Source organism: Heloderma suspectum, chromosome 6 (assembly GCF_057233095.1).
Source record: "Heloderma suspectum isolate Gila_16-S chromosome 6, 16-S_ref, whole genome shotgun sequence".
NCBI classification, from domain to species: Eukaryota; Metazoa; Chordata; class Lepidosauria; order Squamata; family Helodermatidae; genus Heloderma; species Heloderma suspectum.
Genome location: NC_139463.1, coordinates 9,003,229 through 9,015,794, shown reverse-complemented (window position 1 = coordinate 9,015,794; position 12,566 = coordinate 9,003,229). Strand labels below are relative to the sequence as shown.

The following is a 12,566-nucleotide window of genomic DNA, read 5'->3' as shown; positions in this document are numbered from 1 at the left end:
CAGGACCTCCAACAGAGCACTATACTGATGCCTTTAACTGGCTCCAAAAGCTGTTACTTTCCATTGCTTTGACGTAGTCCCTGAGGAAAGAGGACGGTGCGACTTCTAAAGGAGTGATTTTACAGTTTTCTTTTAGGGGACAAGATGTGTTGTTTTCAGTACTTCTAACTCATGCAGTACAGATGCTTAGGCTTGCAGGAATCACCTCACCAATGTAGCTAACTGGCATTACTATTTGTGGGCTACACCCCCTGAGCTGTCCTACAATCATTCCAGTCAGCCACACAACTTGTTTTCCATTAAATACAGAAAGGCCCGTGCACAGTCCAGAGATAGTTTGTACACTCTCAGCTAAGTCCTATGCCGCCCATCGAGAAATGCAAGTGGCTTCTACTGAGATATATCCAAAGAGATGGCAGAGACATTTAGCCTCAATTAAGATCATGCTTATGTTAAGGTCAACTTTTACCTTGTGTTAATTTTTCTGCTTGCCAATCTTAAACCACCTGGAAGGGTGTTGTAACCAAAGATGTGCCACCATTACCTTTATCTTTGGCAGGAATCCAATTCGTCCCCGCTTCTGATCTAGACTCCGGGGCTCTCTGGCTCTCACACCAAGGTGTTTCATGTAGGTGAGAACAACATATTGTATGGTTGAACTATAGGTGAGGCCAAATAGAAAGATAAGATATATTTAAAGCCGCATCAAGTTACTTCAATGAAGTAATGGCAAATGATTATTTCTCTCTTTACTCAAGTACTTCTCTGGCACTGGGGCAGCAATTTATATTGCTATGAACCATAAGAGATAAGGTCTTAGTATTCTAAACAAAGATTATGCCCTTCCTTATTTCTAGTATTTCTACTCCTCCTCCTATAGAGATAACCAACACATCATCATCATTCATCATCATCAAATGCTGATGAAACTGGAAAAGGAAAGACATTTCATGCAATAATGTGAACTCAAAATTAAAATAAAAATCTGTTTAAATTCTATTTAAACTGTAACTTCACTGAATTCTAGCAAAAATAACAACAACAACACCTCCTCCTCCCAATTTACAGAAGGGGAGGAATCATAGCTCAGTGATAAAGAACATAATTTGCATGCAGAAAGTCGGAAATTCAATCCCTGGCATCTCTCTTAAAAAGGGGATATAATATAGAAAGGTGTGGGAAAGCATGCCCTGCCCAGCATTCTACAGAGACAATCTCAGTCAGAGTTAACAGTACTGGACTAGATGGTACAAGTGAGACTAATATGTAGAAATGATACATGAAATTTGCCCACACAGCCAGCAGAGGGCTCTCTCTACCAGCTCAGCACCCACAGACATCTAGGGATGTCAGAGAATTCCGCCACGGATCTCGGTGAGGCCGAATGCCAGTGCATTTGGCCCCCCGAAATCCGTGGCAGAACGAAGCCCTCCCGCCCTCCCACCCCACGAAATGGGCCCGGAACGGAGCACCTACCTGCTGTCATCCGCACTGATTTGCGAATGGCGGCCACGTCTGCGCGTCCATTCGCATCGCGTCTGTGGCCATTTGCGTCCCTGCGGAAGCCGTGATAGGCTACGTAAGTATTTACGTAGCCTATCACGGCAAAACTAAGGCAACGCAAATGGCAGCGGCTACAGCGGCCGCCATTTGCGTTCCCTTTTTTTTTTTTGCCGCAATAGCCTATGTAAATATTTACGTATTTTAAAATATCTATTTTGCTAAAACGGCAAAAAAAAAAAAGGGAACGCAAATGGCGGCCGCCATAGCCGCTGCCATTTGCGTTCGCTGTTTTTTGTTTGTTTTTTTTCTATGATAGGCTACGTAAATATTTACATAGTCTATCACAGCAAAATATAGGGACGCAAATGGCGGCGGCTACAGCCACCGCCATTTGTGTCCCTGCAGGCTGCCCAGCGGCCTGATGTCCGGCTGCAGGTGGCCCCGGCCGGCGGCTCCGCAGAATCTCCGTGGAGTGGAGCCGGACAGACAGAATTTCAGGGGAAAGGGACGGAGTGCCTCCCCCCCACCGCGAATGTCCCCTTCGAAAAGGTAAGTGACTTTCGTACATTCCTACATATATCACGTCAAGATTTAGCAGGACTGTGACAGGGGCACTACAAAAAACCTGTTTGATTACCTCTTCTCCTCTTCTATGGGCTGAGATGTCATCCTGCAAAGGAAAGTGGCAGAAGTGAATTAGTAGCAGTTATGTCAACATGTTTTCTTATTCCCCTTAGTTAATATCTGACAAATGCTGGATTGCCCATCAGGTCAAATTGTTATGGACTGGCATTTTAAAAAGTTTTCTGAGGTGTTGTTTTGTTTTTAAATGCTTGGAATATTGGCTATAACTAGAGATAACAAACATTAGGTCTGAGGTGCATCTAGCCCCTATATTCTGTCCCTTACACTGACCAACAAGGTGCCCCAAAGAAGCTGATGAGCAGGCCATGACAAAGGAAGAGCCAGTACCTGGTCATCAGAAGCTTTGAACCTAAGGTCCTATCCCCAGCTAATATGGCGAGTGGTTACCAATAGGTCTATCCACCACATATTTGCCAGACCTCTTGCCCTGCTTGCTCCCTCCTGCCACACCAACATCCCATGGCTGTAACTTGTGGCAATAAGAACACAGGAAGAGCCATGCTGGATCAGACCAAGGGTCTATCTAGTCCAGCATTCTGTTCACATGGTGGCCCAGCAGCTATCAACCAGGAAACCACAGGCAGGACATGAATGCAACAGCACCCTTCCACCCCAGTTCCCCAGCAACTGGGGCACATAGGCATACTGCCTCTAATACAGAGGGTAGCACGTAACCATCAGGACTAGTAGCCATTGATAGCTTTCTTCTCCAGGAATCTGCCTTCAGAAGGGATTAAATATTGTTGAAACCCATCCTCATCCTTAAAACTAAGATGGGCTAATGGTGGCTGCAATTCAATGAAATTTTGGACTGTGTGTGGCCCAGAGACGCTTATTCCTACTAAATCTGGTGACAATGTGATGCACTTCATCATCAAGTTACCTTCCCTCCTTACAGCAGAGAAAAGAAAAACTATATCCATGGCGCACAAACTTACAGCACTTCTTCAATTTTGGTAATGATCTGTTCTGCGCATGCTCTCTCCTTCTCCAGTGTGGTCCGGTCACGAAAACGTTCCGCATCCAGCCTTGTCAACTCTCCTTCTGCCAGGGTCAGCCCCATGCTGCGTTTCTGTCTGAACAGACAGAAGGGAAAGGCACCATGAAGAAGACTATTGTGGAGAGGGAGGAGAAGCGATGAAGCAATCCATCCCATCACTGAGAGGAGTCAACATGTGCCCACAGGGCAACATATCCAGCTATTCTACTATCAAGGGGTAGCCCTGGGCAAGCTGCTTCCATCACACAGTGCTGCAGAAGGCAAACCTAACACACACATCACAGAGATAAAATGCATAATTACATCACTGCAAGCACCACCACACAAGCCTTTTGAGCCTTAAAGAGTTCAGCAAATAGAATTCAATACATTGTAAACAGTCTATGTTCAGAAAAAGTAGAGGAACTCCTGGGTAAAAGAGAAACTAGTAATAATTACTGAATGTCCATGCCATCATCAGCCTATTTCCCTGACAGATATGTACAGCAATAAATACCAGGCTATAAGGCTCAATCATCAAATAGTCATGTCTACCATTCTTTCAAAGGCATAGAAGTGAGTAATTGGACTCTTAAAAGACTACAAGGGTATACATTCCAACTTTATAATAAATTTATCTAAGCAAAAAGAAGCCTTGAATTCTGAACAACATTCAAAATAAATTTTAAATTTTAATTAAAAAATAAATAAAATAAAACTTGGTTAAAATTCATTAATAACTAAGGACAACATTTTCTCTTCTCAGTAAGGATGGTCTCTATATGGATGTCTGCTGGACAGGGCAGCTGAAGACAGCTGAACAGAAAAGGCTGAGGCTACATGCCTTCTGATTGTGCTTCTGCTGCTGTTAAAGATGAGAAGCCAAACCATCCAACCGATGCCAGAACTCTCTAGAGGTTCCACTGCTATGGCCTATGCAACAGAAGTACCAAGTTGGCACCACAATAGACCGCCACAAAAAAAACACACCAGAGTTACTATTTAAAGTAAGCAGAAAGCCACATGATGAACAGCTAAACAATGTATACCTAAAATCTTCAAGGTGCCTCTGGACTTCTGGAAACATTTTATCTTGCATAGCTTGAATATAGTGGCGTTGCAGTTCTTCTGGAATTAAATCTAGCCTTCTCTTTTCTGCAGGTAAAGGGAGAAATCAGTCTGTAGCATAGATATCCCCCTACCCAATGACTGAAGGATTTAGCAGCCCATAGCAGGTCCAGATCACACAAACACCAATGTAACTTCTGTCTCCCAAATTAAACTCTCCAATATCAAGGGGTCTAAGTGGGGACCCCGAACCCCTTCAGTATCTCTATGCCAAATTTTAAATAATCTTACCTATATCTACAGAAATTTCATCTGGAATTGGGACTTTCAGATTCTGCAACAATAAAACACAGAGTATTTTTTTTCTTGCCTCTACTCAGTCTAGGCATTTATTTCATCTTCTTAGCGATGTCCTCCAACCTGCACATCACGTCAGGGTGTATGTGAGTGCAAGGCGCATACATGTGTACGCACACATGCACAGTACCAAGTATACAACTATTTGCTGTACTCAGTTCTCTGGATCAAGGCCATTATGCTTCAGAATCACATCTAAAAATTAATTACTTGGAAATATGAGACATTAGATCTACTCTACCCAAATGCAAACACGGGGTTGGACCCAGATTTACATTGGATTAATGTGCTGGCCGAAGTGGACTTCCCCACCCCCTCCCACAAAAGCCTCTCTAGTCCCCTGAAAATACCAAAGAGGAGACCCTGCTGATTGGAGTGAGCTGTAGTGTGGGAGGAAGGGGTTGCCCAAAAATCGGGTGGAGGAACCTTCCAGAAGTGGAGCCGTTCCTCTTGCAAGAAGGCAGATCCTGGATCAGACCCACTGGGTTACAGAGCATTTACGACACTCTAATACCCTAAACTTGCTCTCTGAGACTATCAAGCTAAGGCTGGTAAGACAAATTAGTGGCAATTACTTATATTTATACAGGAAGAGAAACGGTATGTATGCTTTGGAACTCACTGCAGCTCGATCCAAGAAGAACTGATTGAATTCTGTGAAGACACGACGAGTCTCTTTGGAGTTTGTTTGTTTGTACAGGTCCGCGAAAAGATAGCAAAGCTACATGGAAATAAACACAAGTAAGAAAGTTAAAGGAGAACACGTAATTCTACCTAAGAATGTTTCTTCCTGATGTTCTAGGGGATAAAATTTCTTTAGAAAGACGTAGTTAAGAGAAAGATCATGAGATGAGGTGAGTGCTAACTTAAATTGCTTTTTGCTTTGTGCATTAATTTACTTGGCTAAGTTTCTAGACAGAATCTATAATCTCAAAACAAAATAAAGGCGTTTCCCTCCTAGACTTAAAGGATACTAATGCATTTCCTCCACTTGGCTCTATGCAGTACAGGGCTTAGAATACATTAGATACACAACACAGAGCTACATGTAAACTGACACCTTACCAATGAAGCTGGGTCAAACTGAGACACAACATGATGCAGAAAGACAGCCAAGTGAGCTGGACGGGATTTCAGCAGCTCTATATTCTGGAAACAGCTGCTGCACTGCCCGTTGATCTGTACAGACAGAAGAAATGTTATCAGAACCAGCACTTTGAGATGTGTGCTTCTTCCATCTCCCATTCTGTCCATTCAGGAAAAGCTCAACACAAGCTTGCTGCTTGTGCTTTTCATGCCAGTCTGTACTTGTAACTCAGTTCCACATAAATGTCACCCCACTACAAATCCCCAGACAGCCAAAATGCCTTTGAAGAGCTGGGCTGAAATACTGCTGTATCACTAGAAGTGAAATAAGCTACAAAATTCAGTAAGGCCAATAACTTCAGCTAGGTTACAAATTAGTGTAGAAAAAAATAGCTCTCAGTACAGACCCTATAGGGAGAAAAACCCATTACTGCTAGTTAACAGTTAACAGTGAATCCTCTAACAAGTTTAAACAGAATTTTCCCAAGGGGAACTCTGCCCCTCACAATACAACTTCTCTATTATAGTCAGCAAGTATAGTCAGTAGAGAACATGTAAAACTTTACCTGCTCCTGTTCACCATCAAAGTCATCATCTTCGGCTCCTATGATCGGAGGTGCCACACGAGAGGAGGGACTTCCAATACTGGATTGGGAGTCCTGGGATTGTTGGGAGAAGAAAAAATTTAAGCAATTATTTATTTATTTCTTACATTTCTATACTGCCCCATAGCCAAAGCTCTCTGGGCGGTTTACAAAAGTTAAAACATTAAAATACAATTTACAAAGTTTAAAAGTAATTTACATAAAAGCATACGGACAATATATACAAACAACATACAACTAAAAACAACTTTGAACTAAAAATAACTTAACAAAAAAAATCCAACAATAAAACAACACAGCTTAAAAACAGTATACAAGAGTCAGCAAATGGAACAAGAGTTCTAAAAACGGAAGGCCTGCCGGAATAACAGTCTTTAATTCTTGCTTTAAAACCTTCAAAAAGGTCAGCAGGCGCATGTCAACCAGCAGGTCATTCCACAATTGAGGGGCAGCAAAGGAAAAGGTCCTCTTGCATGTGGCTGCCAATATCACATTAGGCAGCCACAGCAGAGAGCCCTCAGAGGACCTTAGTGGCAGACTGGGACGTAGGGGAGAAGGCGCTCCCGACAGTACCTTGGACTTAGACCATGTCATTTACTCTTTTGTTGACTGCACTTAAAACAAAGGCCATTAATAAAAAGTAAGTATTTAAAAGAATAAAAACAGAATAAAAACAAGAATTTTAGACAGCATTATTTGGTACGTTTGTTCTTTAACTTGCATGGTTTATCCAATGTTACACAGAATTATTCCGCAACAAGTTAAAAACAAGAGTTTTGTACCAAATAACATTAAAATTCTGCCATCAGAATTATATAGGTCAGTTATGGGAAGTATATACAGCTTTTGTTATTCAGCTGCTCAATTTGCACAATTTTATCCTGAAACAGAATATTTGGTGCATTGTGGAAGCTGGTACTCGACTTCTGTAAAGAACTACAGTGGGATGTATGGGGAGAAGAATGTGACAGGGAGGCAAGGCAGGCAAAGACAATACCAGGCACCTGCTTTTGTTCCAGCTTGCCTGTTCCCCCACCCCAGCCTGCCCTGCCTACAGGTCAGCCTCAGACCAACTGCCCTGTGGGAAACAACATCAAATGTGAGCGAGCCCCTGAGTAGAGCCAACTGGTTTTGTTTTATGTGTGAATCCATGGTATCTTATAAATGTTGTGAGCTGCTTTGAGTACTGCGGTTGTAAGGATATACATCTTCTTAATAAGTAAGAAAGAGGATAAGGAAGGAACTGGTATGTGCAACAAAGAAGTACCAATCATTGAACACTGGCATACATACACACCCAGCACACTTTAAATCCACAGTTATGCGGAAGCCAAGCTTGGTTCTTTTCTTTAGCAAAAGCAAGTGTTCAGGTATCTAAATTCTAGCCAAAAACTAGATCCTGTATGGAATTTCAGAGAATGAACATCACTGAGCTAGAAGGCCTATTCAATGAAACCTTTAGACGGACTGCTTTATATATGTTGCGATAGACAGACAGACAGACAGACATAGTACTGTATGTTACATTCCTTGTAAGGGTGTGTACTGACCATAAGATTCAGGTACTGACCAAATTCTGAACCACAATTTGGAGGCTTCCCAATTTGACTAGAAAATTCAAATCTTCATGCCTCCCACTGGCTATCACAGGAAATTGACGAACAGCTATATCCTACTTGTTAGAACTGGATTAAATTTGCAGGCAGAGTAGCCCTTAAGAGGAAATTACACCTGCTAATTTCCAACGAACAGATGCAGAGGTTTTGTGCTATGCACCTTTATATTTTGATTTTTTTTAATGGGAACTGCTGATAACTTTTATACGTCTTGGCAAAACTGGATGACATTTGCAGGGATAATTGCCCCTTCTGGGAGGATCAAGCCTGTCAAGTTTCAGATGAGTAAGTGCAGGGAGTTTTGTACAAGCACAACCATTACAGTTTGGGGCTTTCCAAAAAAGGATGGGCTTTTCCCTTTATGTTTTTGTGGGCAATTATTATGAAAATGATCTACAGCATAGAGGTAGCCCCAGCTAAGAAACATGCAAATTTCTATAGGACACATGCAGCATTTTGGGGGGAAGGGAAGCGTTCAAAAGCAGGGGAGGGGGAATAATTCATTTCCCCTTACCACCTTCCATTGGTTTTTTGCATGTGGCAATTTGTATGAGAATGGCATGTGTCATAGACGTGCCCCTAGAAACCCGCAAGATTTCAGAAGGATGCGTACGGGGCCTAGGGAGCTATGATGAATGAAAAACAGTTTTAAGACTTTGTTTTCTGCTCAACTGGCACCAAAGTCACAGAAAGTGCACTAGCACAGGGTGGATGATGAATGTGGAGCACTGAGTGACAGAGGCAGGAGGACTTGCAGTATTTTCCAAGCTGTCACCCAATGGGATTGGAGAGCTCTGGTAAAACAGTTCACTGTTATTAGAAGCTAAGCTGCCAGTCACAAACATACACCTCCTCCTATCTCTCCTCCCTGGTGTTTTCCTTATATGGGGCTTGGGGAGAAATGCATCAGTTTTTGGAGACACGCAGTATGTATCTGTATCCTCCAAATCCAAAGCAGTGTTTCCAAAGTGTTCACATTCAGAGTTGGTCTGCTTTGCAGGAGTTCTGTTTCAATTCAGATATCTCTCAAATCTGTCTGAATCAGCCTGTTTCAGTTCTGGATTTGGGATTTGGCTTAATCTGAAGCACACCCCTAGTTCCTTGATGCAGCAATATGCCATTAACTTAATATTTAGCTAAACTTTGAAGTCTCCAATGAGTTGTTTGTGCCAGTGTTCTTTCCTCAGAGGAAAATTATGAATTCTCCTCCTTAATGTAAAGGCAGAACTGGCCCAAGCACAGCTGAAGAATTTGCCTCTCGAGTTCAAGGGCACTCCAGGGCAAAATGGAAAACTCTCAGACCCATATATTGCAATCCTTGCACATTAAGTTATACAGTACCTCCACCTAGGTACACAGAACAGGCACACATACGCATAACTACTGCTCAGTGCACATACACATGGCTAAACCATACCATTTGTCCATCTAGTCCAGTACTATCAACAGACTGGGAGTAGCTCCCTAGGGTGACAGAGGTCTTTCCAGCCTTACTGCCCAAAACTCTTTTAACTGGGAAAGTTAGGTATTGAACCTAGGAATGTCTGTATGAGCTCTATCACTAACCTGTTGGCCTCTACCCTTGAGCTTGTGCTGAGGGACAATTTTCAATAGACTGCAATGGGAAAGTTGCTCTGCTAAATAAAAAGCCCTGAATGGAATATTTGGAAGTGTCCAAACAAAACACACACAAAAACTAGATCTGAATTTCTTAACCTGAATTTCTCAGTGTCCAAATAGCCTTAATTTCTATTAACATACAGCTAATTAAAGATTAAAATGCCATCCACAAGCTAAAAATCCAATTGGCACCTAAAGAACAACATATGAAAAGAAAAGAGGCTTTTGACAATAAGATGAGCGTAGAAGATCTTTATGGTATACTCACCGTATCTTGAGTCTCACTCTTCTCTGGGCTCTCATCCAGATAGATCCGCTCCTTCAGGCCACTCCGGGGACTCTGAGAAGAAGAAAAACAAGAATTTTTGCTCGGTGCTTACCAAGTCAAAACACAGGAACCAACAAGAAAAAGACAATCATGTGAATCCAGCAACCACAAACTTGTAAAGTGTGTATCTGGGCTAAAAAAAATGTTCCAAAAATCCTAGGTACCAGCAGCACAGATATGGGTTATCAAGCAATCATTTCCTGTCCTGTGTATGATAGTAGAACCTGTTTAAAAAGCTAAACGAAAACATTTAAGATTGGAAGAGTACCTTCTATGTTACCATATTGTTACCTCAAAATTACTTGGCCTTAAGATATGGAAGGGAAACAAGATCATCCTAGTCTTAATTTTTTTTAAAGGGTCTTCAAGACTTCTAGCTGGTCCCTCCTTTTATCAACTTGTTTTCACAGAGAACTCACTTAAGACAATCCTAAGCAAGTATACTCAGAAGTAAGCCCATTGAGTTCAATAGGACTTACTCCCTGGTCAGTATGTATAGGATTGGAGCCCAAAATGCATATTAGAATCAAACAATAAGGTGCAAAAAAGCAGCCAAGTGTTCCCATGAACCACTATTTTTACCACATATGTTTATATAATATTTGCACCATCTTAACCATGAGAGGCCTAGAAGAAATCTTATGTCTCTTTCTGTGTATGTGCATGACACACATACACACAGGCTGGGTTCACACAACACACTAACCCACACTCAGTGGTTGAATGTGGGTTGTTCTGAACCGTGGGTTGTTTGTTCAACAGTGAGTTAGCGTATTGTCTGAACCCAGGACATTTTGTGCAGGGTGGCTTGTTAACCATGCAGTGTGGCTTACTTTTCTCGAACAAGCCACCTTGGGAACCCATGATTTCTTTTTGGGTTATTCAGGGTGGTTAACAAGCCACACTGCACGGTTAACAAGCCGCCCTACAAGAAATGTCCTGGGTTCAGACAACATGCTAACCCTGAGTTCAACAAACAACCCACAGTTCAAAACAACCTATACTCAACCACTGAATGTAGGTTAGCGTGTTGTGTGAACCCAACCACACAACCCCCCTTTCCTCCAAAGGAAGGAAGTAAAATTTTGTGTGTGCGCGTGTGCATGTTTTAAACATCTGGAATTTTTTATTTTCTATTTTTTAGAAAATCCTCAATCTTCTTTCTAACTTATATTCACTGAAATGGTGTGCACCCACACTTCAAAGTTTTGGTAACTATTTGTTCAACTATTTTCTCAAAGTAAAGAGAATCCTCCATTTCTGGAAAATTCCAAATGGTCTCATAAGTAATTTTTTAAGCTGAGTTTTGGCCCTCAATTGAGGCTGCAGAAAACGCTCCTATATGAATGCTACCGAAAATCCACTAAACAACATTAATATTTCAAAGGGGAATGTGCCCCCACAACCCTGTTCAAAGTTCTCGAGTTTCAGACTTTTCCCTCATTGCTTCCTGCTTATGAACACTGCATGACTAATATAAATAATGCTTCCTACTAAAATGTTCAGTTCCTTTAGATAAAGAGAATCAAACAGAACATAGGGCAGAATCCAATGGGGTACATAAACCTCCAGCAATTCCTTTCCTTGCCACTGATTCCCTTCTGCAAGCGGTGGGTCCTGCCATTTCCATTGCGCAAGCGGGACCTACCATTTATGCAAGGGAGGTTTGGGGCTTCCTAGGGGAAGCCCTGAAACGAGTGGAAACACTCATTTCTCGAAGGAGGCAGGTCGGTAAAGCTCCTTTATGCAAGCTCTGCTGACCTGCCTCCTTCCAGAATTATTGGGTTGTAACAGAATCAGTGGGGGAGGGGGGGAGTGCCCTGTTTGATTCTGCACATAGTATATGTGCAGCCTAACTTTTCCTTAAAATGAAAAAAGATGAGTGGCATGCATCAGTCTCACAGAATAACTGGGATTTTGCCCTGTCACACTGGGTAAAGACTTACAATCAGAATCTACCAGAAATAATATTTTCCTGTTCAGCATAAAACATGGACTGGACATGGACTGGCAGCTGGAAAAGTACTGGCATAATGTGATCTCGTTGGTCAGCCCCCATTAAAAATCTCACTGACCTGTTTTGGACCAGCTGAAGTTTCCAGACCGTTTTCAAAGGCAGCCCCATGTATAATGCATTGCAGTAATCCAGAGGAGTGGTTATCACAGCATGGATAACTGTAGCTAGGCTATCTCTGTCCAGATAAGGGCATAGTTGGTATATCAGCCTAAGCTGATAAAAGGTTCTCCATGCCACCAAGTCCACCTGCGCCTCAAGTGACAGTTCTGAATCCAAGAGCATCCCCAGACTATGAACCTGAACCTTTAGGGGAAGTGCAATCCCCTCCAGAACAGGTTGAACATCACCTAGCTGGGCAGACCAACCCCCTACTAACAGTACCTCTGTCTTGGTCTGGACTGAGTCTCAGTTTAGTAGCACCCATCCAATCTATTACTGTGCCCAGGCACTGATTCAAGTCAGCCACTGTCTCACCTGGATTTGATGAAAAAGAGAGGTAGACCTGAGTGTCATCTGCATATTGATGGCACCTCAGCCCACACCTCCGGATAACCTTCCCCAGCAGTTTCATGTAGATGTTGAACAGCATAGGGGACAAAACAGAGTCCTATGGAACCCCACAGCATAGCTGCAAGGGACACAGCAATAATCTCCCAGCGCCACCTTCTGGAATTGGCCATCCAAGTATGAGCAGAACCACTACAGCACAGAGCCTTCAACTACCAACCCAGACAACCTATCC

General features: G+C 42.5%; 1 protein-coding gene across 1 annotated transcript in view; it reads right to left on the bottom strand.

Moving 5' to 3' along the window:
* The window catches only part of ARHGEF12 (Rho guanine nucleotide exchange factor 12), a gene marked incomplete at its 5' end in the record, with an annotated part of 107,647 nt that overhangs the window by 33,452 nt on the left and 61,629 nt on the right, over positions 1-12,566 (bottom strand). The window contains 9 exons of the mRNA XM_084803584.1: positions 545-659; positions 2,141-2,173; positions 3,087-3,224; positions 4,177-4,282; positions 4,487-4,529; positions 5,175-5,273; positions 5,618-5,731; positions 6,205-6,297; positions 9,748-9,819. Of these exons, the coding sequence (XP_084659710.1) occupies positions 545-659; positions 2,141-2,173; positions 3,087-3,224; positions 4,177-4,282; positions 4,487-4,529; positions 5,175-5,273; positions 5,618-5,731; positions 6,205-6,297; positions 9,748-9,819 (813 nt within the window). The remainder of the gene's footprint in view (positions 1-544; positions 660-2,140; positions 2,174-3,086; positions 3,225-4,176; positions 4,283-4,486; positions 4,530-5,174; positions 5,274-5,617; positions 5,732-6,204; positions 6,298-9,747; positions 9,820-12,566) is intronic.